Raw genomic sequence first — 27,048 nt, 5'->3', positions numbered from 1 at the left:
TGTTTGTTTTTGGCTGCAGTGAAACTCATAGTAAAGTCTCTAATTCTGGTACACAAGACCATAAAATCTATTAGGTGATTCTGCTGTGTGCCAGAACAACAGGATTTTATTAGAAGTGGAGCATGGCCTCTCATACCATGTTAGTTTCTCATTGCTGTGAAAGCTAGAAGAGACCATACAAGCACCTGTAGTTGCAGAGAAAACATGGTTATTACCATCCTAACAACGATCTGTTTTAGAAATGGAATGTGCGGATCTCTTTGCATGCGGGTCAAAAAAGCAGATGGACAGTAAAGACAAAAGGTTTGCTGTTTCCTTAGTAAAGTTAAAACCAAAAAGGTGTGCAAGTTCATCAGTAGGGCATCATTTTCTAACAGACCTGCAACTCATAGTTTGACAAGTGTAAATGTACTGGTATTACTGTAAAAAAAGCGACTAGTGGTGCTCATTTGTCTGGTTTTCATGAACAGAAAGTATTCTAATCGCCAATATTACTAGTTTGAGATAAATTTCATTAGCGATCTTTAACTGTCTGCATCCAGTTGGCTGGGAACTTAGTTTTGCCTGGTGCTCGTGAAGGCAACATTCACTTGGCCTACCCTGGTCATCCGGAAAACTCTGAAGGCACAATTTGTTTGAAAGGGCTTGCCATGGCATCAGTGGAAAATTACCCAGTGTTCAGAGTCGGAGATATTACATAAATAGATGAATGACTTGTTTGTGAAGAAAGCAAGTGTTTAACAAGCACTAAACATCCAGGACTTTTTTTCTCTGTGTCGTGCTGGAGTTAGTGCATTACCATCAGAACTGCTCATAATTCTAACAGATGCAGTTTGCCAACTACAGATTTAAATCAGTGTTACTGATGTAAGGGAGACTGGTGAAGCTAATTTATCTATTTTTCAGGTACAACAAAAAAAAAAAAAAGATTAAACACTGGATTTTAGACATGGTTCTCACTATGCTTTGATTGGCTGCTGCTTCCCATGAGCCTGGCCCCAAGATTCTGATGAAGATGGTTCTTTTCTCTGACCCAGCTGCAAATCTGTGCTGGAATCACAATTTTTTTTGTGCTCTAGCTTGTGCGGTGGTAATGGGCCTAGAGTAAAAGCTGCCTGGTTTATTAAAATGATTGCTCATTCTGCTTCCCACTTACAAACGTGCAGACTTGTCCAGGGACCTCCTCTCCGGATGGTCTAGAGGCAAGTGAACAGTGGGTCAACTCCAACCCAACAAGAGCCTGCAAAAACGGGCTCTAGATTCATACTAGGTACAGTGCCTTGCAAAAGTACTCGGCCCCCTTGAACTGGTCAACCTCTTGCCACATTTCAAGCTTCAAACATAAAGATGTAAAATTCAAATTTTTTGTGAAGAATCAACAACAAGTGGGACACAATCGTGAAGCGGAATGAAATTTATTGGATGTGTCAAACTTTTTTTAACAAATAAAAAACTGAAAAGTTGGGCGTGCAATATTATTCGGGCCCTTTACTTTCAGTGCAGCAAACTTACTCCAGAAGTTCAGTGAGGATCTCTGAATGATCCAATGTTGTCCTAAATGACTGATGATGATGAATAGAATCCACCTGTGTGTAATCAAGTCTCCGTATAAATGCACCTGCTCTGTGATAGTCTCAGGGTTCTGTTCAAAGCGCAGAGAGCATCATGAAGACCAAGGAACACACCAGGCAGGTCCGAGATACTGTTGTGGAGAAGTTTAAAGCTGGATTTGGATACAAAAAGATTTCCCAAGCTTTAAACATCCCAAGGAGCACTGTGCAAGCGATCATATTGAAATGGAAGAAGTATCAGACCACTGCAAATCTTCCAAGACCCGGCCGTCCCTCTAAACTTTCATCTCAAACAAGGAGAAGACTGATCAGAGATGCAGCCAAGAGGCCCATGATCACTCTGGATGAACTGCAGAGATCTACAGCTGAGGTGGGAGAGTCTGTCCATAGGACAACAATCAGTCGTACACTGCACAAATCTGGCCTTTATGGAAGAGTGGCAAGAAGAAAGCCATTTCTCAAAGATATCCATAAAAGGTTTAATTTAAAGTTTGCCACAAGCCACCTGGGAGACACATCAAACATGTGGAAGAAGGTGCTCTGGTCAGATGAAACCAAAATCAAACTGTTTGGCCACAATGCAAAATGATATGTTTGGTGTAAAAGCGACACAGCTCATCACCCTGAACACACCATCCCCACTGTCAAACATGGTGGTGGCAGCATCATGGTTTGGGCCTGCTTTTCATCAGGAGGGACAGGGAAGATGGTCAAAATTGATGTGAAGATGGATGGGGCCAAATACAGGACCATTCTGGAAGAAAACCTGTTGGAGTCTGCAAGAGACCTGAGACTGGGATGGAGATTTATCTTCCAACAAGACAATGATCTAAAACATAAAACCAAATCTACAATGGAATGGTTCACAAATAAACGTATCCAGGTGTTGGAATGGCCAAGTCAAAGTCCAGACCTGAATCCAATCGAGAATCTGTGGAAAGAGCTGAAGACTGCTGTTCACGAACGCTCTCCATCCAACCTCACTGAGCTCCAGCTGTTTTGCAAGGAAGAATGGGCAAGAATTTCAGTCTCTCGATGTGCAAAACTGATAGAGACATACCCCAAGCGACTTGCAGCTGTAATTGCAGCAAAGGGTGGCGCTACAAAGTATTAACGCAAGGGGGCCGAATAATATTGCACGCCCCCCATTTCTGTTTTTTATTTGTTAAACAAGTTTGACACATCCAATAAATTTCATTCCATTTCACGATTGTGTCCCACTTGTTGTTGATTCTTCACCAAAAAGTTGAATTTTATATCTTTATGTTTGAAGCCTGAAATGTGGCAAGAGGTTGAAAAGTTCAAGGGGGCCGAGTACTTTCGCAAGGCACTGTATTAAACAATAAGTAGTAAAGTTATTAAATGGAGATGGAGTAAGCCACAAAACACTTCATAAAATAAAATATGCATGAAAGAAATTGTGTCGGCCTCATATGTTTCTCTGTTGGTCCTATCTTGGTTCCTGTGCAAGCCCAGTCTGATTATGTCATAGTTCTGTGACTGCATTAACAAATGTCTAACAGTTCTTGTTGTGTGTTCAGCTACACTGCAGCAAACTCCAGATTGTAGTGATGTTGGGGATGACCACACACACACACACACACACACACACACACACACAGTGCATAATATTTGATTACAAGATGGAATTAATTGTTCAAAATTAGATCCATATTTGTCTTTTGAGGCAGAAACAGAGATTTTTCCCTTTTTTCTGGCATTTTATTTATGGTACAATTGTGAAAGGGGGGATTCAGTTTGGCACCATTGATACAAATATACTCAGTGCAAAATCAGAGTCAATCTTTTGGATATGAAAAAGTGTTCCTTCTGTTTTTTCATGATGATTAAACAATCCAGACCAACAGCAACAGAAGGAAACTGAGATTACTTTTCATCATCAAGACTGTTTTTGTTCAATTCATTTTCCCAAATGACACAGAACCATTTCTGCTTTTCACATATTTCTTTCATTTGCATTATGTCTCATTGTATGTGTAGTTGTTTTCCATCTGACTTTCTAAAAATGTATTAGTTCACCAAGCTCAATCAAGGAAAGAAGAGATTTTGATTGTTTACGGGTTTATGTTATCTTATTGGAGGAATTGTTTGCATTGTATCTGGTTTGTTTTTTTAGGCTTTCAGGCCTGCCAAGAACTAGTTGCCGTAACCTTCAGTCTGGAGTCTGGCATTATAACATGAAAGAAATTGTTAATTAATTAAATTTAACAATATTTTCAGATGTGTCTTTGGTTTTACCAAAGAATTTTAGCTGATGCCTTTAAATGTAATTAGTTACAGCCTAGTTTTGATTTTACAGTGTATTAAAAAATTACAACCTGTTGGTGGCCTTGTGGGTTGGAGCCGAGAAGACCCAGAGCGTGAGGCAGAGAAGATGATGTAATACTGTTGGATTTAGGGAGATACCACCGAAGAAAAAGAAGTAGTCGGGGAGTGAATTCAGCTATGATGTTCAGCTCACATCGCTGCTTTATGAGGGCTGTAATTAAAGATTGGCTTGTGGTGATGTGGTTGTGCTGCCACGAAATGCTTCATGTGTCTGACAGGCACCAAGTTCAATGTAATGGACTTGAAATTGAATGGTCAGCCATACATCAGAGAATAGCAGCTTTACTTGTTTTTTCCTATACATGTTCAGTAAAAAAAAACTATAGTGTTTTGCAAAGGTCTTCACAGCTCTTTGATATGTTAATGTTGGAATTTTATGAGACAGACCAAAACAAAGTAGTGCATAATTGTGAAGTGGAAGAAAAAGAATACAGAAATTTCTTTCTCTTTACAAAGAAAATTCTAAAAAGTGTGATGTGAATTTGTATTCAGATCCCTGAGGGGTTCCGGAATACAAATGCAAAATGTTTAAAATTATAGCTGCAGGTCAGATATGTATCTATTAGCTTTGCACATGACCGAGATTTATGCGCTGGTGGTGCAGGGTTTAAAGCTGGCGACCCATGTATGGAGGCTTTAGTTCTTGATGCAGGCTGTTGGGGTTTAAGTCTTTGAATGTTTGTTTTTAGGCTAGTGCCTAAATACTAACATTTAAAGTTTGGTTTAGGTTATTTGTTCTTATGTACAATTGAAGAACAGGTACATTGCAGAATTATATTTTTATTAAGCATATAGGCATTTAAACATCAACTTATAAATCAGTTCAGACCTGCCATCTTTTGAACTCTTTAGCAACTGGGCATGAGCACCATGATGCAGCTCAAGCTGCTGGGAAGACAAAGTCAGTTTCTTTAGCCCCTTTGGATTATCAATTTAAATGAGTATTTTTGAAGACTTTTGTTTTCATTTGTGTTAAGGCTTGTTGCTCATGGTAGTCATATTCACTTTAATGTTCAAAGTTAAGAAAAATGCAAAAAAGGATGAAAGAATGAAAGTGAGAACAAGACAACAGGCGAAAGTTGCTGAAGATTGATGTAATTACATTTGCAATGTAGAAATTGAAGATTTTTGCATAATAGAACAAAACAGAAAGAAAATGGTGAAAGCAAAAGTCTCCACCTCAAATGTGAGTTCATAAAGAGAATATTTATATTAACATTTATCCAGTGAGGAGAAGCAAGGCGATTGAAATGCCAGATAGAAGTATCTTGGAGACCTAATGGATCACCTACCTACCTAGGGATTTCTAAGCTTTCTGTGAAGAACCCAGACTGTCTAATTGGTCACAGTGGCACAGTGGTAGCAGATCTGACTGCAGCTGAGAAGGACTACTGTGCAAGAATTTGGCCGCTTGTGAGTGCTTTAGGACAGGATGGGGGCCCAGGCAGTCTCCGCTAGAAAAGCAAGTAGTATAGTTTATTTCACGAGCCTCTGAAAGTCTCCAATAACAGCAGAAAAAGTGCCAACTACTTTTTAAAAAAGTCACTAGAGGTATCTGAAAATATCACTAAATGTTGTTCCACACATGATAAACATCATGTTACTCTGACTGCTAGATGGCAGCAAACTGCTTCCAATACGATCTTCCATATGTGTAGAATATGCATGACCTGGCACCTCAGCTATTGGGGTATCCCTAAAGGTGTTCCGCTATGGGTTCCTCACTGTTTTTGTCCAGCTCAGACCTAATTTACCAGAACTTGTAATCTAATTACAGTGGTTTTTGTGTGCACTTCAATTTTGGGCTTTGAAATGTGAGCAATTTATGTAGTTTGTCACCTGGTGCTGAGCAGGTCCTCCTCCAGCTGAAGCGGTGCTTTGGTTTGGGAAAACAGATCTCCACTTGCTGAATTGCCGGGTCCAGAATGTGATTTAAAAACAGTGAGATCATTCCACTACACCACAGATTGTAACATATAGAGGCATGATTTCAAAGCCAAGGACTGCCCCTGTAAACGTTTCAATTCAAACTTAAAATGTGTGAATGATCAACAATATGAAGTTGTGATCGCTTCAATCTGTATCTCATAACAGAAATGCAAAAAAAAACAAACAAAAAAAAACTTTTCAAGTTAAAAGCTCTTAAAACAAAGGCTTTGATGTGAGCATTTCTCACTTTGTATTCGTGGAGATCCTGAAAGCAGATGTCTGCACTTCCTTTATTATTTTCAGTAAGGTTAGTTGATTTTACCGGTGTATTTGATTGAAAACTCTGCGAAACACTGTTATATTCATTATGAGTAGTTGGGTTATTGTTGTTTGCAAATAAAAAACAGGCATCTCTTGTCAGAATTTAAAGTTAACAGAAAATATTAACTTCAGTGGAGGAAAAACTCTTAGATAATAAAATGCTGAGGCTATTTAGCTGGTAAGAAATGCATTGTCTCCCCACGCAGCTCCACCTTTAGGTCAAGCTGCATCAGGCTAAGTTTCTACTCTCTTTTGTCTGATTTGGCACTGGTTCCAACCGTGGAAACAACCCCTAATTTTATTGTTGAGATTTATGGTTGTCTTGTATATCTACCACACAGCGTGACAGTGCCTCTGCTTTGCCTGATTACACACGACAACACCACTTTTACTGATAATTATTTAGCTATGTTAAGCTAAATTGTATACCTTTATTTTGCGGTCATAGCTTTGGAACCATGTACTGCTTTTATTAAGTGTGACCTTCCAAAACTACTTAAATCTTTCCTTAATGTTTAAGGAGATACAACTTAAAAAAATAAGCTTTAGTAAGTTTTAATAACTTTTTTACGTATTGGTAGCTGTGATATTATGTAAGTTCAGGTGTTTCATACTTTATGGACTTTATCATTGTGGTGCATGTATACCACATGGTGATACCTGAGTATTGCTTGAAGAGTGTGCTGCATATATTTATTACCAGATGTTTCAGAACATCTCAGGACTTAGTCAAGTCAGCTCTGTTTCTCATTAAAAGCTTACCATATCAAATGATGTAAGCGCTGGCATCTGATGCATCATAACTTTTCTTGTGTAAGCTAAACAAACAGCTGGCAGGATTATGGCAGTCAAGTTTTATTTCTCACCTGCACATGGAGCTCATGGACACTAGTGCATTAACTCTATGCATCATTTGGCTGCACAAAAGAATAAAACTATGATTAGGCAAAATTCTGTTAAAAAACTTTGCAAACTGCAGTATGTCTAACAGGTTTTTATTTTTTTTTAAACAAACCACAAATATTATGAGAAAAAATGTCTAAAATAAAAAGACAGACTTAATACCAACACACCAGTGTGCAAAGGGTAAGGGCCTCATCTGATGGTTTTAGAAAAATGCCTTGGACCACTACTGACTGTCTAGCGGGCCACATTCACTTAACAAAGGTCTCTCCATGCTGGATGCTTTCATCTACACTTGCTGTGGTTTCTCGTGTTTTTCTAAAGCTCATAAAATAATAATTGGCCCTTTTTGCCCCCAGCAGATTCGGCTCAGATAGTTTGAGCAATAGCTGAAAATTATATAGAGTTAATTGAAGGGTCTTTCTTCTAATGTGACTTGCTCTCTTTTTCTGTTCCCCTCACTCACTAGCGTCAGGCTGTCTGGGAGGCTGATCTGAAGTCTGCAAGAGGTGGGAGTTCTGTCGGGCAGACGGGGCTGCTGCTTGGTGACTCCCTCTTTTCCAAAGAGCTGGAGAACATGGGCAAACAGCTTGCTGGTAGGCAGTCTTTGTGTGTGTTTATGTGTGCTTCTGAGACAGGCGTGTTTTTGCTGTGTGATTTTGTGCCTGCAGAGTTTATCTGTTTTTGTTTTAGGAATCTCTATGGGAAATTATTCTCAAATGTTGTTTTTGATGGGTTTTTTTGCATTCATTTGTTGTTTATTTCTAAAAGGCACAAGTGTTTTGTTCTAAGAAATACCAAAACATTTATAGCTAATTTGCAATGCCTGTTCCCAGATGCAGTTTAAAGGCAGCTTAAATATAGACAAAGAACAGAAGAAAAACACATTTAAGGACAGATGGTATGAAGCAAGATAAATAAACCACAATAAAATTATTTAGAAGCAAATTTTTATGCAGCTTCAGTGTTCATTTAAATTTTTGCCGCAGTTTAGTATGACTTCTGGTGGTAGAAAAATCTACATCTTTATCCCTCCAATAAATTGAATCTTATGCCTTTATCACACTACTACATATTAGCCTTAATATGAAACTACTGTTGCAAAAAGCTGGATCACTACAAAAGCTAGGCTGACATGGATTGACAAGTCTAAAAATTCTGGCATGAGTGCCACAGCCGTCACCCGTCATTTATGCCACAAATACACACCACAGCTGCAGAAGCAGTTCAAATGAGCCTCATATATTACAGCAATGTCCTGATAATACCAAAACGTCATCTCACACTTCTTATATGTTGACGCTTCACTCACCTGGTGTGGCATGGTTGACACTGAAAGTAAAATTTATGCTTATCACTTATTGTGCGATTAATTCGGCTGCTAGTTATCTGATTACTTTGGGCACTCATATCATAATTCCCAGTTGGTCAGTTGATTCTTTGATGTGAGAAAATTGAATAAGTAAAATGAGTAAAGTAATCTGTCCGGCCTTGATGCAGCAGGACACCAGGAATTCCACACCATTGATCTCACTTTACATACATTTTTTAATCATCTTTTTTGCTTTCCAAAGAGCATGGCAATGATGAGATCTAATAGGCATTTTTTCCAAGATCTTAACTGTCTAATTGTATATCAGTAATGTGGAGCTTGTTAGATGTAGACGTTTCTTGTGACCAAGAGCTTTGAAAGTGGCTTAAAATGGAGAGAATCACAGCAGATTTAGGGACTCCAGTTTCAGATTTGAGTTGCAAAACAATGATACATAATGTGAAATGAGCTACTCCAGATCTGAAAAGAACCCACCAAGAAGTTGGTGTTGCATAAAAAAATCTGTTTGCTCTGCTGTTCCACACACGTACACATACATTAGATGCTAAGCTAAAATGCTACAAGACAAGATAAAAAATGTCATTTTCCACATGCTTGCAATTTCTTGTAACTCCAGCGATGCCAGGTTAATAAAGCTGCTGAACTGTTTATAACATTTACTAGAGAGTAACAGTTTTCCAGGAAAATTTAATTATTTTGCAATGTGGACTAAGTTATTTATGGTATGATCCAGTTCTCATCTTTGACAAGTATGATGTCTGAAAGAGTTGAAACCTTTTGTCACTAAAATCACATATGTATTGGTTTATGAAACAGATTGTAGTCTGGAATGTAGACCAGAGGGAAAGGCGCCATTCAGAGTCATGTGTCACACACTTGTTTGTTTTTGTCTTCCCACTCAGTTTGACAGCATCACACTGTGTATACAGCCTATACATATCATCACATACCAGAATTATTTCAAGCACATTGGTTGAGCAAAGTGAACTGAGGGCTGTTCTGTTAACAGTAGCATGTGTTTTTGAGATGACACAGAAAGATAATGACTTCTGCCAACAACTCTAACAACACAATGCCTACGTACACAATATGTGCATACAATAATCACTAAACTAAATAAAATCGTCATAAAATACAATTATTGGAAAAAAAACAGTTCCTGAATCTGGGGGTGTGGGCTCTCAATAACCTGCACTCTCTGCCTGATGGGTGGAGCTGAAACAGGCCATGGTGGGTACAGTCTAGAATGTTTTTAGCTCTGCTGAGGTAGCAGCACAATGCAGTGTTGCCAAGATTGGGCAACAAGCAACCTTAGTATTTTTGAAGTGTCAATCACAGGCTGCCCGGGGGCCTTCGGTGCATCGGTGGGCGTAGGGGCCTCCTAAATTGGCGGGTAGGTACCATCTCATTTTAGGTCCTCTCTCCTTCAAGGAGTGCACTGGCTGGGCGGAGGATCTGTGGGAGGGGATGGGGCAGAGTCAACCTGGGTGTGTAATGTCTTATGTGTTCTGGGAGTTGTTCGAATGTTGGGGTGGGTGTAGGTTTTCTTCTGGGGTGGAGGTGGGTGGTTGGCCTTGGGTGGAGATGGGCATCGTTTGGACCTGGGCGGTTCCGGTTCGGATTCTGGTTCCTTGTCTGGGTTCCAATTCCTGATGTCGGTCCCGGTTCTGTCAGGCGAAGGGTGGTTGAAGGGGTCTGCATGGTTTGGGCGTGCGGGCTGGCCAGGGTTGATCTCGGGGTGGACTGGTCTCGGCTTTTTGGTGGGTTTTGGTTCTGTGGGCTCTTTGCCTTTTGTGGGCTTCGGTGTGGGTTTTCTCGCGAGGCTACTTCTGAAAGGGGTATGGGGGTCGGGCATGTTCTTGGACCTGGATGCTGTGGGTCTTCTTCTCACGGGGGTGCACTTTTGCCGGGATCTGTGTTTTTGGAGGGCTGGTGGGGGCGCATTTGCATGGTGTGGGCTTTGTGCAGGGCTTCTGCTTTAGGTGCTCATTGCATGCTGTGGTGTTGGGGTGGTGGTCCTGTGCATGCCGGCTCTGGCCTCTGTGTGTAGGTACTGCAGGGCGGGTGTTGCTGGGCTCGGAGGTTACATAGGCCTTCTCGGCCTTATGCTGAGGTGGGGTTTGCTTGTCTGCTGGGTAGTTCCTGGTAGCTGGTGTGTGCTTGGGGTTGGTGGTCTTCACCGTGCCCCTACCAAAGTATGGAAGGATGTGTGGTGTTGCTGTGGCGATGGCTTGGGGGGAATCACAGTTTGGCTTGGCTCTGTCGTTTCTGCTTGGCTGGCATGGATGTTGGTGGTTCTGTGTCTCGGGGGGGAGCGCGGCCTCTTTGCTGTGCATACTGTGGCCTTTCTGTACTGCCCTCCTGCTTGCTAGGCTGGCGTCTTTCCCTTTGGCATGGTGGTGAGTGGGGTGGTGCGCGCGGGGTCTGCTTGACTGCCTGGCTGGCCCTTGGGGGTCTTGGTTCGTTTGTCTGTGGGGCGTGCATGTCCTTCTGCTGGCCCGGAGCTTGCATTTGTGGGCCTGGCATTTTGGGTCAGGTATTTCTTGTTGGCGGCCTCTGTGTTGGTGTGGGATGTGTTTTGTTGTCCCGTTTGCCTGGTTGTGGCTGCGTTCCGGTGCCAGGCATCGGGGACTTGTCGCTCTGTTGGCTCTGCCTCGTGGTTTGGGGGTGGTTGGGCATGTGGGTCATGTGCCCTCCTTTGTGTGGTGTTTTCTGGTTGTGCTGGGCTGGCTGGTCTGCTTTTTGTTCTGTAGTGTGGCTGCACTCTTGATTGATGCGGCGGACGCTTCTGGCTAGCACCTTTTTGTTGGGGGTCGGTGGCTCCTTCGGGCGGGGGACTGGATGTCGGGGCTGAGGATAGGGATTTGAGGGTTTGGATGGTTCCGGGGGGTCTGGGGGTGTTGGTCCTGGTTTTTGGTCGGTTCTCGGGGCCTGGTCCCTGTCCCTACCCTTTCGTCCGATGAATGTGCCTATGCCTCCGTCATTTGTTGGAACTCGGCGAATGAGGGGGCCTATTGGGGTCAGCCAGGGAGCTGGCTCCCTGCGAGAGCATTGTGCCCCCCTGTCCTTCTCTCCCCATCCCGGACACCTCCTTCCGCCCACTCCATCACACTACTACTCATGTAGGGTCTTGGGGTGCAGGTGTGTCATTGGAGTGCCGCAAGGGTTTTCCATCTCTGCGGTCCCATGGCAGCCTGTGCCCCAATTTTAGTGTACAACTTAGACACTCATTTATAACATTTTCATGGCATTCACATGTAGGGCCTTGGGTGTGAGTGCGATTAATGGCACTAAGAGGGAGGGTATTTTATTACCCTAACCTCTGGTGCCTGCGCTCACCTCTAAGAGTCAAGTTGCATGTAGACATTTAGGGTTCCTGGTGGGGGTGAGGGTGGGGGGTGTGGCACACCCTCTCCCCCACCTGTTTTTCTTTTTAAAGGCACACTGCAACAACATGCATCAACACCGGATTTGAACAGGTGGAGGTAGGCTTGGGGTCTTTTCACACCCCACCACACAGCGGTGGTGGGGGCAGGAAGTGGCGGGGTTGCTTGGAGCGAGGCTGTGTGTGGATCTTGCGCTATGTGGGTGTTGCTTTGTCGGCTTTCCGGGGAGGAAGCTCACCTGGTGGAGTGTGCCCATGTACTGTGGGGGGGGGGGGGGGGGGGGGGGGATTCATGGCGTTTGGGTTTGGGGGCATGTGCTCGATATCTGTATCTTGGTTGGGGGTGACCCAGTGGGGATATTCATGTCAGGGTTCTTTAGGGGTGGGGGGCTCATGGAGTTGGGATTGGAATTCGTTGGGGGTTAGGACTATTTTATTCTGTGGTGGCTCTGGTTGCCGGGCTTGTTTGGACCATGTAGACCCCTCTTTTGTACATGGCCCCCTCTATGAATGAAGATGGGAGTGGTTGGGGACTGGGGTCGAGGCAGGGGGTCGGGGTCCTGACCGGGGTCACTCAGGTTCAGGCACGTGCCCGGGCTAGCCCGGACCAGGTTCAGGTGCTGTGGCGTTCTGCCTGTCTCCACCCCCGGAGGGAAGGGGACCACCTCTTGGGTCCCGGGGGCTGGATGTTCCTATGGGGTATCGGCACCTGGACCTGGGAGTATAGAATATGTATGGGGAGTGTGAGTGAGTGTTCAACGTCCATTGTTGTCTGTCATTACGCTGGGTGCGTGGGTTTGAGTGTTTTTATGTGTACGCATGAGGGTGGGAATGTGTGATTGTGACTGTGTGTGCCTGTTTTTTGTGTCAGGTTGGGTCTCGGGCTGCTCCCTCTCCTGGATCAGTTTAGGCCCCCCATCCAATGTGGGGCCTATTCCCTCCCCGCCACACTACCTGCTGGTGATTGGTGTCTCTGCCCTCCGGTGTACTTGTGGTTCTCGGTATCCGGGGCCGGGTGCTTTGGCGTGTGCTGGCTCACTCCCGGTGGCTGCTTGCCAGGGCCTGGACCCCTGGGCTCTGTCAGGCCTCTGCTTGGGGAGGGATATGTCCCGGGGTCTCGGGTCTCTGGATCTGCTCGGGCGTAGACGGCTGCCGGCGGGGCCTGTGGGCTCGTCACTGAAGCTCCCTGGGGCTTCTGCACTGTGGCTGCTGGGTGGTTTCCCTGGGACTCGGCTCTTCTCTGGGAGGGGGGGGGGGGTTGCGGTAGTCCTGGCGGTCCAAGCGTGCTCACACTCAGACCAACAGGTGTTTAGATTCAGGTGTTAACAGTTTTACCACCAAATACATCTTGCATTGATAAGTACCGTGCATATTTCGGTAAAAAAGCTGGTGATATGAATTTTTCTGTAGGTGTAGAAGCAAGCAGGGTGTTATCTTGTATTCTCTTCATCCTTCTTTCTTTCCTCCATTCTATTCTCCTTCTCTCCCCTTTTACTTTTTGCCCCACCCCCCCTTTCTCCCTTTCGTGCTTCTTTTTTTTTTTTACTTTTCATTTCTGTCTCTGTGTCCGTAACAACTGAAAGCAGTTTCTAATAAAGTTTCTTTTATAAATATCAAGCAGAGCTTTAAAGCGTTAGCTGTAATGCTCCACTTGTGAAAGTAAATCTGTTGGGCTTTTTCTTGGCACTCAGACAACAATTCTGAGCTCTACTCTGCCGGACAGGACACAGTAAAAAAAAAAAAAAAGAGAAAGGACTGAGTACACAGCTCTGTGGAGCGCCAGTGCTGAGTGTAATGGAGGTGGATAGGTGAGGCCCGAGCCTGACTATCTGGGAGCAGATGGTAAGAAAGTCCTGTAACCAATAACAGACGAAGGAGAGGCCCAGGCGAAGCAGCTTAGAAGTGTGGACATCCTTAAGGATGGTGTTAAAAGCTGAGCAATATTTACAATATCACGATATTCTAGATGATTCAGTGCATTATGTACTACCATGGCAATGGCATCCTCAGTAGATCTGTTGGCACAATACGCATATTCAATCAGTCTCTCAAAGCACTTCATTATCCCTGGTGTCAGAGCAACAGACCTGTTGCTGTTGAGACTGTCTTAAGTTGCAGGTTTTTTCAGCACAGGTACAATGATAGAGGATTTCAAACACTGTGGAACTTTGGACTGTCACAGGGAGCTGTAAAAAATTCATGTGAAGACCTCAGCAAGTTGGTTTGCACAGGCCTAAAGCCCCTTCCCTGGTACACCATCAGGGCCAGTGGCTTTGTTTGAATTAACGTGGTCATTATTTTCAGGAAAATAAAGTATATATAATAAAGTATATATAATATAGATGTTTACTAAGGTAAGGGCAAACTAAATTTCTTTTGCTCACTTACAGATTTCTTCTATTTTTGTTTTTTACTTAAATTGCACAGATCATCAAAGAGATGTTATATCAGATATAAGCTGAGTTAATACATAAATTATCATTTTCAAATGATGATTTCATTTTAGCTATACAAACCAACCACTCCCTGAGTGAAACAAAATGACCTTAGGCCCATGGACAGTTGGGTTTTCCATCAGGAAAGCGATCCAAAGTGCACCAGTAAGTCCACTCTTGACTGGCTCAAAAAGAATTAGACTGAGGTTCTTTAGGATGACCTTAAACAGGTCATTCTTGTTCAAAAATCCGCCAATGTGACATTAAAACAGTTCTGCACACAAGAGTGAGCCAAAGGTCCTCTACAAGAATCTACAGTTATTATGTTTAGGTGTTACTTTTTCACATAGAGCCAGATTAATTTGGATAGTTTTTCTCTCTTTAAATGAAATCATCAAATGAAAATATTATTTTGTATTTTGTTTACTCAGAATTAGCCAGAACATTGTGTGTAAACTTTAAGTAAACATTAATGGGAAAGTGAATGAGAAATACAGTAATGTTTTTTTTTAACAAAAAATTATTTGTTAGGTTGCTCTACAGTACTACGGAAAAATCTTGTTTTTACTTTTTTAAGTGGTTTTAATTTGCAAAGTACTGTACATCTGTTAAAAGTCTGACATCTCTTCACACTTATCAGTAGAGGATGGCTCTATAGTCTTCACAGAATCAGAAAAGGTATTTTTTTCATGAAAACTATATTAAGTGCACAATTAAACGATTGTTTTTTGGGGAAATTTGCCAATCATGAGATCACATTTCTCAAAGAATCTAATATCATCTCATGGTTTTTAGATGCATCTGGAAGTACTCTAAAAGTACCGAAGTTGAATTGGCTTTTTACTACAAACATTACATCGTTAGGAAAGTGTACATTGTCTGTTTATTCTGGATTCAGTAGGTGGTGTTTTAATTTATTCAGCAGGCTTCATTCGGCATAGTTATAGGCCTGCAGGCAAGTATGTCATTAGTGCTCTTGTTTGTTTTCAGAGGAGGGACCCAATAAGGCTTGCATGAGTTCTGATGGTTTTATAGCGTGCTGTGGCCGTGTACTCTCTCAGCACGTGCATCTGCTTCTTGATCAAAGGCTTTAATAGATTTGGTTTGTGTGTATTTCTTCTTGTCTCCTCTGTCTTATTTTCCACTTTGCTTTCTTTTTCTGTATCTTTATTCTGAAATTCAGATCACAATGATGCAAACTTAATACCAGCTGTATTTTTGATGTGTGCATTTTTCACATCTGTGGTCACAAGATGCTGTCATCGGTTGCTGTAAAAGTAAAACCATGTTTACTATATCAACAGCAAAGAATCTTAAAAAGACACTGCTTTTATTAGACTGCTCTTTAATGTTAGGAAGACTGAAGAACTAGTTTACAGTAAGATCATGACTGTTGTAACCGTTTATGGAAGGGAGGAAGATTTACGAAAAAAAACATGTGGTGTTATCATTACAATTGTAAATATCTTCAGTCCAACACATCAGCTTTACGGGAACAGACAGCTAATGAACATATCCTGTTTACAGCTGAATATAATAATCACACAAGAATCTATTAACACAGTGTAGGCGGTTAGGAACTCACACTAGAGAGTCATACAGATAATGTTTTTTTTAGTTTGAACTGTGTAAAATTTATTTCAGTGCGACACAAGGGTGTTTCCCTGGAGTTAGGTTCGGTCTTACGGTCGGGAGCTGTGCAGGCGTGTCGGTTAATTAGAGTGTTGCTTTAAAGTTTAATTTAAATGCAACCAAAAGCTGATGTCATGATATGGTCTGAGCTACTACACATTAAACTATCTTAAAAATATTTTGGTCAAAAACAAAAAAATGGTTATTCATTACCTTATTTGTTGTAGCATTGAAGATACACAGAAACAGGCTTGATGACAAGCAGTATACATACAAATTATTGAGCACATAAACTAAACAGCACAGTAAAAGTTGACTTTCCTTAATAACCACTTGGGTACATTTCCACAGCACAAGTATACAACAAAAATCACTCAAGGCACTTTACAACACAAACAGGGCAAATTTATATTTACCTATAATTCTGTTCAAATACAGCTCAAATCAGTCCAGTCCAAACATGTAGCCAAGATCAAAATACATACATTATGTCCAAATTATTATACTGTAGAATTGATTTCAGTTGATCATAAATCCCTTTCACAGAGAATCCACTGATGACAATGGAACAGAACCCTTTCATTTGAACAAAGAAAGGCTCAAGCAGAACCAAACAACTAGGGGCTGAGAGGACAGGAAACATACAATACAAAAAAACAGAACTTTCTATGGAAAGAAATAACAAAGAAAGTACACGTAGTTAATGGCAGCATTACCATTGGTAATTACTTTGGCTAGGCCACAAGCACATCCTAAATACAAAACCACTTATTCAGGAATACTTTCTATGGAAATAAAAACAAGCAAAGTGCAATGAATCTCAGCAATAGCTCAATCCAGAATCAGACATAGCTAAATACAGAGTCACTGGGCACCGGAAACTATCTAAGGACAGAGAAACAGAGTACAAAATGTTAATTGCAGTAATAGCTTTGTCCGTGACTCTGTAAAGGAAAACAAAATCAGCTAAACACGGAATCACTAGGTTCAGTGTATCTTTAAATTGTCTCATTTCCAGAAATGAGACAGCCAAACACAAGAAGCATAAAGCCAGGCCTACCTTCCATGGAAAGGCCTTCGGACGTTCAAAAACTTAAAACGATTGTCAAATAAACATATATATGAACCCTAAACAGTCTGGAAAACATACGTAAACAAGCTTATTTCAGTACGCTTAATGATGGGTAGCATGGCAGACATCTTCTGCTTTGCATACTAAATGAACGTTTGTCAGCGAGAGGCAACATGTGGTTCATATTAGCTCATGGAAAAATGTTGTTTGCATGGGAGCAAAAGCAGTATTTGCTCAAAAACAAGGAGGTTAAGGTTTATGGAATATTTGTCATGCTTCCTTTTGTTATTCACTTGACGCCACACATACACAGCTCCTCAGAAGGACTCACTCTTGATGACTCATTCGTAAAATTATTCCTAGAACATAAAAACTCCCAGACAGCTTTGTTGAAGACAACATTGCCAACATTTGTATCAAAAACATAACAAATGGGCGGTGGGGCAGATGTTGATCCCACAAGTTGGCCGTATCTACCCTTTCACAGACAGAAATTGTTCTGAAAACCAGCAGAGAAGCAAACAAATTAGTTTTTGTCATGAAATGGTAGAAAAGATACTAAGATGTGCTCACTGTATCTCAACTTGGTACTTTTTTAAAAAGGGGAAGCTGAATTCACCACAGTTTACAAGATCTATAAATATTGTCATCTATTACCCAGAAGAAGGATGAGAGTGAGCAAGTTTCGCCCTCTTTAATGCTCAGTAAAATTTGTGAATCATCCAGTGGGACGCAGACCTGCATGTTTTTTTTTTCCTTCTGAGTTCTGATCAAAAGCAGGCTTTCGTTACGATGGAATCTTGGAAGATAATTTCTTAGTGATCTGGGATTTGTACGGAGTATTACAGGCTCTATCACGAAGATCTGCAAACTGAGTCCAAATGCCATTTCAATTTGTGGAAGAAGGGTTTGAATACAGAAAAAAGAGAAGTAAGAAAAATTCCTAATCAAACTTCTCCTTTGGATTAAAATATACGTATTAATCCAACTTGTCATTAACAGGTGGGTAAAAGAAGCCAAGATGTTGCATTATATAGCATTGATATGCTAGATTAAACTAAATGATGTAAATAAATCATTCATAATTTATCAGAAATCTTTCTGAAGGATGAAATCTTTTACTTTTTATTAAACAAATTCCATCACACATTTAAAGATGGAAGGAGGTTTTGTACATTACTTAAATAAGATTTATTTGTCATCACTAAAATTTTCACACAAATCGAAGAATAAAGTTATGCAAAGTAAAAAAAAAAAAAAAATCTAAACCTAAACAGCAAAGTGTACAACACAAAAGAAAACATTTATTGTAAGTTAATCTACACAGATCAGAAAAACAACAAATAAATTAAGAGTGATCAGGCCTGGTTCTCACTCAGCCTGAATCTCCTGCTGGCCCTAATTTTTTTCTCTGTCTCAAAAGTTAGTTGCTTTGGGAGCTTGATGCTTCAAGAGAAAGAGCTATCATGAGGGCCTTATCAGCCAATCACAGGCAGGCTTTGGAAAATGTGTAGCCAAGTCATTTGAAAGTCAATAAGATAAATGGATTTTATTTTTTGTTTCTCTTCCACATTCTTTGGACTACAGAGACATTCAAGAATCAATCAGCTGTTTTCAGAATTTACGGTTTCAAACCCATAATTATTAGTTAAAAATTCTTTAAATAATGATGGATCATTTTAAAAGCTTTTCTGAAATTAGCTAAATGATATCATTCACGTAAGAGCACTTTGATGTATTGACATTCAGACCAGACTCTTAAGAGTCATAGAAACATTGACATTTTGAAGACACCATAAATGTGTGGAAAGAGGTTGTGACTAATCAAAAGCTTCATCAAACATATTTTGAAGAAAGGCTGGTGAATGAGGTAAAAGTCAGATTTGTGGTTCCTGTGCTAACCACAAATAATAGACATTTAAACCTTGAAGTGTGCTTTAGTAATTATATATTAAAAAAAGACTTAAACCACATTCACAGTTTTATTTTTTCATAGCTATTTTTTAGATTTTTCAAAGATATTCTTTTTATCATTATTTTAAATATGATATGCCTGCTTTAAATTAAAATAATAACCTTTGAATGTTAACTCCTTCTCTTTTTCAGAGGTTGAGAAAGACCTGGCCAAACTGGCAGAAGTAGGAAAGATGACTACTCGGAACACCAACAATCCACATGGGAGTCTACTCCATACCCCTCTAAGCCACCGAACACTACCGGACACTCTTCCCCTCACCAGCCTCATCTCCAGGCCTCAGTCTCCAGCTGGTGGCCTCTCAGGCAAGCCCTGCGGCATTGGCCTCCCCTTGTTGAGCCCCAAGCCCACCTCCTTGTCCATGTCCATGGGCCGGACCCCCAGCAACCCTGGTAGCAGGACTCAAACTCCTAGAACACCCAGCAGACCCCTGACCCCAAACAGCTTACTGACGCGGTCCTCCTTTCACCCTGGAGCTCATAAAGAAGTAACATTCCGGAGGTCAAGGAGCAGACCTGTGACACCCACAAGTCAGCCGCCTCTTCCTCGACCACTGCTCACCCCTCCAGGACTAAGTACCACAGACAGCCTTGGTGCCAGCCTAAGGGCATATCTGTCTGAGGTAAGACACAAAAACAGACTGATATTTTTACTTGTCCAAGAAACAATGTCCAAAAATTAAATTAACCTTCCACTGAGGTATACTGATGGGGGGGGGCACTAGAGGATTATAACAACATTAAAACTCTACTTCCACATAAATTGTGGTCTTCTTTTCAGGCCGGCACAATTTTCTGTGACTTTCTGATTGAAATCTGTCACTTCACAAATATGACTGTTTTCCAAGGAGAACTTGGCCAGTGCATTCAGCTTCTTCTGGGTCATGTTTAAACTCTTTTCAAGGTTGAAAGGTGCCTCTCAGCTTCTGCTCTGGTCATGGGTGTGGCGATGATGATCTTTAGAACAGTGACAGTTTCTGAAAAGATCTCTTAGATTGTTTTCCGTGAGCAACAAAAGTAGGTCCACAGCATCACAACAGGGGTTGAACTCTTCTTTGCTGTAGATGAGACAAAGCTCTGTCTTCAGCTTGCTTCCATTCAGCATTGGATGGGCTTTCAAGGTGCTGTGCTGTGCATCCTCAGGAAATGTCCTGTGACGTTCCTCAAACCTGTCCCCTTGCAACACATTGCACAGACAAGATGGTCTGTGTAGGAGAAGTGCTCCCTGGTGTGTCCCAGAAGGGAGTTGCAGACACCACTTCTTCTAAACTTATCACTTCGTCAACACTTTAATGATACTCTGAACTGAATACTCGACACCTCTTCTTCCTGGCAAAGCCTCAATGCTTTGTTCACCCAAGGAATGGAGAGAATTTATGTGAAGGATAAAGAGAAGTCATAATAATCCGAAAGGGGACAGAGATAATGATGAAAAAAGTAATGATCGTATTACAGGAACACTTATTACCTGATGTGTGTTTTGTGTGTCCTGTTCGAACTGCTGGACACTCCCTTTGATGTGGACTGAGTTGATGTTCTTCTTCTAGAGCTTGGTGTAAAGGAAGTCCACATGTGGCACGATGTGGTGAAAAAGTTCTTGAGCAAGTTTTTGTTCCAGCAGCATGGCCAAGGCTCCTGTCTCTCTGATGGTTCTGGGGTCAAAGTCACCTGAATGTTGCACTCAAAACACTGAATTTGGCCAAACACAGTATTGATGGCTCAGTTGTGAAAGTTCCATTTGACGTTACTGGATGTTGAAAATCTATGGGCCACCATTTTATCAAGAACAGCTGTATGCTTTAGTGGTCTGAAAAAAAAGTTGGCAATCCATCCATGTCAAAAATGGCATTCTCATCTTGGAAATGTGAAAAATGGCTTGTTGCATGATCAGGTTTTCCCTACAGTGGCAGCCCTCATCACTCTAGCTCCATCATATACCTGGCAGATTAGCTTACTTTTCAGATCCTCAAGAATGATTAAATCCGATTCAGTTCAGTTTTATTTATATAGCGCCAATTCACAACACATGTCATCTCAAGGCACTTCACAAAGTCAATTCAATCGAATCATACAGATTTCAAGTCAGGTACATATGTTCCAATTAATCCTAACTATTGAACAGTGCAGTCATATTCAGCTATTTATTCAAATTGGTTAAAAGGTTTTTCTGTCTAAGGAAACCCACCAAATTGCATCGAGTCAGAGACTTGCAGCATTAACTCCTCCTGGATGAGCATGTAGCAACAGTGGACAGTCACTGGCATTGACTTTGCAGCAATCCCTCATGCATGTAGTAGAGAGGAAAAACTCCCTTTTAACAGGAAGAAACCTCCAGCAGAACCAGGCTCAGTGTGAGCATCCATCTGCCACAACCGACTGGGGGTTTGAGAGAACAGAGCAGAGACAGAAAAAGAACACAGAATCACTGACCCAGGAGTACTTTCTATGGGAAATATAAAATAATTTTTTTTTAAAAATGTTAATGGATGTAGCTCCTTTAGTGGCTTCATCTAGGAAGAAAAAACAGATAAACTCTGGGCCAGTTTTCGAGTTTAGGGTATGAAAGAGAGCACATCTAGTTAGTCACAGTAAAAGCTCAGTCAGTAGCTATGTCTAGTAGAAAAATAGGGTTAAACACTGAAAGACAGTTGAACATTGAGTTGTTGGCAGCAGAAGCTTGGACGATGCCCCCCTCAAGGAAGGTGTTACAGGTAGACACAGAGTTAGGCCAGCTTCTAGGAATCGAAAAGAGAGAGAACATAAAGATAAAAGCTGAAATAAGAGCAAATAATGCAAAATTGGAGAGTAGTATGAGAATTTAGCAGAGAGAGTGAAAGTGGTCATTATGTCCTTCAGCAGCCTAAGCCTATAGCAGCATAAGTACAGAGATTGTTCAGAATAACCTAAGCCACTCTAACTATAGGCTTTATCAAAAAGAAAATTTTTAAGCCTAGCCTTAAAAGTAGACATGGTGTCTGCCTCATGGACTAAAACTGGGAGCTGGTTCCACAGGAGAGGAGCCTGATAATTAAAGGATCTGCCTCCCATTCTACTTCTTGAGACTCTAGGAACCACGTTGCGCATTATTGGTGCTGCGAGTGTGCAAATAGCTATTTTTTGTCTTCTCCCTTTAACTCATTGTCAGGTTAGAGTTATCTGACCAGAGCACTTTCTGCTATGTGTTTGCTGTGTCCCCTACATGGCTTGTGGCAAAGGGCAAACCGGACTGTGTATAGCTTCCTTTAAACGTTTGCTTCTTATTACGACTCTTTCATAAACCCCAGCTGTGTGTCTTGCACAACTAATAGTTGTCCAGTTGACAGTTTCTTCCATCTGAGCCGTGAAGTTCTGCAGTTCTTCCAATGTTACAATTGGTCTCCTGGCTGCTTCTCTGATTAATGCTCTCCTTGCCTGGTGGTGGCTGGGGCTGGTGCCGGGCATCAGGGACTGGGCACTCTGTTGGCTCTGCCCCGTGGTTCTGGGGTGATTGGGCATGTTGGTCATGTGCCCTCCTTTGTGCCTATGCCTTTGTCCTTTGTTGGAACTCGGCAAACGGGGGTGCCTATTGGGGTCAGCTGGGGAGCTGGCTCCCTGGGAGACCATTTTGCCCCCCAGTCCTTCACTTCCCATACAAGTTAGACACTCATTTATAACATTTTCATGGCATTCACATTTAGGGACTTGGGTGTGAGTGCGATTAATGGCACTAAGAGGGAGGGTATTTTATTACCCTAACCTCTGGTGCCTGTGCTCACCTCTAACGGTCAAATTGCATGTAGACATTTAGGGTTCTGGGTGGGGGTGGGGGTGGGGTGGGGGTGTGGCACACCCTCTTCCCCACCTGTTTTTCTTTTTAAATGCACACTGCAACAACATGCATCAACACCACATTTGAGCAGGTGGAGGTAGGCTTGGGGTCTGGGGGTGCTTGGAGCGGGGCTGTGTGTGGAGCCTGCGCTGTGTAGGTATTGCTTCATCTGCTTTTTGGGGTACTGTGGGGGGGGGGGGTTCATGGCGTTTGGGTTTGGGGGCATGTGCTCGATATCTGTATCTTGGTTGGGGGTGACCCAGTGGGGATATTCATGTCAGGGTTCTTTAGGGGTGGGGGGCTCATGGAGTTGGGATCGGAATTCGTTGGGGGTTAGGACTATTTTATTCTGTGGTGGCTCTGTTTGGCGGGCTTGTTTGGACCATGTAGACCCCTCTTTTGTACATGACCCCCTGGGTCCGGGGGCTGGTTAGGGTATCGGCACCTGCACCTGGGAGTATAGAGTATGTATGGGGAGTGTGAGTGAGTGTACGACGTCCATTGTTATTTGTCATTACATTGGGTGTGTGGCTGTGAGTGTTTTTATGTGTACGCATCAGGGTGGAAATGTGTGATTGTGTGTGCCTGTTTTCTGTGTCAGGTTGGGTCGTGGGCTGCTCCCTCTCCTGGATCAGTTTATGCCCCCATCGAATGTGGGGCCTACTCCCTCCCTGCCACACTACCTGCCGGTGGTTGGTATCTCTGCCCGCTGGTGTACTTGTGGTTCTTGGTATCCGGGGCTGGGTGCTTTGGTGTGTGCTGGCTCACTCCCGGTGGCTGCTTGCCGGGGCCTGGACCCCTGCGGTCGGGCCTCTGCTTGGGGAGTGATATGTCTCGGGATCTCGGGTCTCTGGGTCCATGGCTGGATCCGCTCGGGCGTAGACGGCTGCGGGTGGGGCCTGTGGGCTCGTCGCTGCAGCTCCCTGGGGCTTCTACACTGTGGCTGCTGCGTGGTTTCCCTGGGATTCTCCCCTGCTCCTCTCTGGGGGTATTACGGTAGTCCCGGCGGTGGTTCTCCTGGGGTTTCTGTGCTCTGGGGGGCCTTTGCATGTCTGTGGCTCGGATCTCCTCTGTATCTGTCCCAGATCCAGGGGGACGGGTCTGTGGCTCCTCACACTCACTATTGCATATTTTTATGGAGAAACCTTGTATGCACATGCGCGCTCACACTCAGACCCACAGGTGTTTAGATTCAGATGTTAACAGATACACAAATGTTCTATATTGAGCCGCATTTACCACTAAATACATCTTGCATTCATAAGTACCATGCCCCTTGCGGTAAAAAAGCTGGTAATACGAACGTTTCCATGTCCGTAACAATTGAAATAATCCTAAAGCAGTTTCTAATAAAGTTTCTTTTTATGAATATCAAGCAGAGCTTTAAAGCGTTAGCTGTAATGCTCCACTTGTGAAAGTAAATCTGTTGGGCTTTTTCTTGGCCTCAGACAACAATTCTGAGTGCTACTCTGCCGGACAGGACATGGTAAAAAAAAAAAAATTGTAATAATAATGCTCTCCTTGCCCAGCCTTTCAGTTTAGGTTGGACAGCCTTTCTAGGTTTGCAGTGGTCCCATGCTCTTTCCATTTTTCAGCAATGGATGAATGGAGCTCTGCGGGATGTTTAAAGCTTGTGATATTGCTTTATAACCTAATTCTAGTTTGAACGTCTCCAAACATTTACCCCTCATCTTTTTTCTAACAAACCTTCAAAAAACAGCTGGATTTGGTTTGCAATTGGTTACAGTGGGTGTTACATAGGCGAATGAGAGTAAAGGGGACTAAATACAAATGCAAACAAAATATTTAGGATTTTTATTTGTAAAATAAAAACATTAATCCCAATAAAATATGTAAAAGTTTTTGGTTGTAACGTGACAAAATGTGAAAAAGATTAAGAGGTATAAACACTTGCACAAAACATTATAAATGAAAATTCTTGTTTGACAGACAGGATAATCCCTAGGTTTGCACAGTGACTTTCTGGAAATAATCATCACAAGACTCCAGAAAGTACAGGCTAGGCAAACAAAATGGCCAACACAAAGACCACAAATTGTTATTTTTGCACTTAGTTTTTGTATATTTTCTTAACCTTTAGACAGAGGCGGTCTAGCTGTTTACTTCTGCCTCTTTAGCAATCTTTGTGTATGTCTGTTGTGAGCAGATCCATGTGTGGCACAGATCCTGAAGGAGAGCACATCTTCTCAATAAAGCAAATAAAGTTGGTGTTTAAATGGAAACTAGTTTTTATGCATCAGTGTAAAGTAGATTAAGTATACACACACTGTTTAAAACACAGGATGCAACTATTGTCATGGGCTTAAATATGATTTCTTCTTTAAAGCTTTATAATACTGAGAGTGAGAAAAGCTGGGAGCCTTTACACATTTGGACTAAAACTGAGTGCGTGCAAGAGCCAAAAACATGCACACTCTTCGTGTGGGGTTTCTTACAGAGCCTCGGAGGTCTGTACAGTAGGATGTCATTTCATTGTGGAAAAATGAGCCTGGCATTAAAGAGGTGCTTTCAGAGGGATTTCTTTCTTATTTTCCTTTCATGATCTACTTAACAGCAGCCCTGTTAAATACAAGCCCTTTTTTTGAAGGCTTTCTTAATGACGGGTAGGGGTTTTACAGTCCCTTTGTATACGGTTTGACAGTTACGCCAGTTGACACTTTGTGACATTATCCAAAACATTATTCCAGGGCACCCAGTGTGTTTTTATTGGGGCCACCTGTTGCTGTGTGGGACTAAATCCTTAAAGCAAGGCCTGGTTTGAAGCTGACAGGATTCTGAAACCCCATATAATACTAAGAAAGAAAAGAAGTCCGATTTTCTTCTTTTAAGTTAACAAGTTTTTTTTCTTTAAAGAAAATAAATTTTCCAATTTTTGTTAAAGAATTGAACTAGAATTAAGCTAGGTTTAGTTTAGCCAGCTTGGTTTAGTGTGAAAACAGTCACTGGGATGCTGTTTCTACAAATACTGGGGAGCTTATTTACATTATGCTGCCATGTAGGTTCTGGAGACTAGGGGTCTGGGGAGTCTTCTGCCTCCACTTAAATGGTAAAGTGCCATCCAGTCAGTCAGTCAGTCATTTTCTACTGCTTCTTCCATAGTGGGTTGCGGGGAAGCTGGTGCCTATCTCCAGCAGTCTATGGGCGGGAGGCGGGGTACACCCTGGACAGGTCGCCAGTCCATCACAGACAATGCCATCCATAGTTTTTCTATTGTATTTTATTTTGATTTACAGTGTGATTTAGATGTAGTTCCTTTACTTTTCCTCTCAATGGCTGACTGAAGGAATGGCATAGAAATGAAACAAGATGAAACCAGCTCAAAAGTAAAGGAGGGTGGGATGACAATTCAGCAGTATTTGTAAAATGTGTTTTCTAGATTGCTTCTTAAAACACCTGTTATGAGAATTAATAAAAACCTAAAACATTTGTCTGCAGGGAGTGATCAGCTTTTTGGAGGTTAAAAAAATAAGAGGACATTTTTATTTTCTATTGCTCCATTGTTAAGGCCCCTATAGTTAAGAAAAAGGAGAGAAGACAGAGAAAAAATACTGAGGCATGTGCCAAGGCATACTTTCTATGGAAAAGAAAAACCAGAGTAGAGGTAAAGGGAACAATAGTTCTGCCAGTAAAAGGCCCAGCTAAGCACAACATCTTTGGGCCAAGTGTATTTTCTATGGAAAGAAAAAAAGAGAATAAAGTTAATGGCAACGTTTACCTCAGTCGATGGTCCCTTCCAGTAAAGGCACAGCCAATCACAGAAGCACCGGGCCAGGCCTACCTTCAGTTAAATGCTAAAACAGAGGGAGAACTCAGAGTTAATGGCAACACTAAAATAAAGATAATACATGAATTGAGAATAGAAGGAGGGAACAGTGTGAGAAAATGTGGTCCATGTGTCGTCCAGCAGCCTAGGCCTGTGACAACCCAACTACAGAGATACAGTTCAGCTTGAAGTAATTCTAACCCTGGCAGATTTAGGTTTAAAGTAATGTTTTAATTTTACCAACATGTTTCTTCTAAATGGAAGCAATATTAACACTTTAGAGTGGCCCAATAAGAGTCCTGATTTATATCTGATAGAGAATCTGTTGAGGATGCTTAAGATGAGGGTGTTGGCAAAGAGGTCCTCCAACATCAAAGACTTTGAGCTCATCACCAAAGATAAATAGTCAAAATACTTGTGGAAACATATATAAAGTTGGTCAGCAATTATAAGAAGAATTTAAAACAATGAAAGGTTTATTCCATCCTGACTTGTACCAGTGGTTTAGGCTGCTGGTGCTGGTGGTGTAATGGCATGGGGGATATTTTCTTG

General features: G+C 42.0%; 1 protein-coding gene across 5 annotated transcripts in view; it reads left to right on the top strand.

The window, feature by feature from the left end:
* The window catches only part of c21h8orf34 (chromosome 21 C8orf34 homolog), a 112,817-nt gene that overhangs the window by 73,885 nt on the left and 11,884 nt on the right, over window positions 1–27,048 (top strand). For all 5 annotated transcript variants that reach the window (XM_047350496.1, XM_047350498.1, XM_047350497.1 and 2 more), the window contains exons 11-12: window positions 7,543–7,669; window positions 19,037–19,527. In XM_047350496.1, the coding sequence (XP_047206452.1) occupies window positions 7,543–7,669; window positions 19,037–19,527 (618 nt within the window). The remainder of the gene's footprint in view (window positions 1–7,542; window positions 7,670–19,036; window positions 19,528–27,048) is intronic.

Source organism: Girardinichthys multiradiatus, chromosome 21, assembly GCF_021462225.1.
Source record: "Girardinichthys multiradiatus isolate DD_20200921_A chromosome 21, DD_fGirMul_XY1, whole genome shotgun sequence".
NCBI classification, from domain to species: domain Eukaryota; kingdom Metazoa; phylum Chordata; class Actinopteri; order Cyprinodontiformes; family Goodeidae; genus Girardinichthys; species Girardinichthys multiradiatus.
Note: the sequence above shows the minus strand (reverse complement) of the source record. Positions and strands in the feature narration are given on the sequence as shown.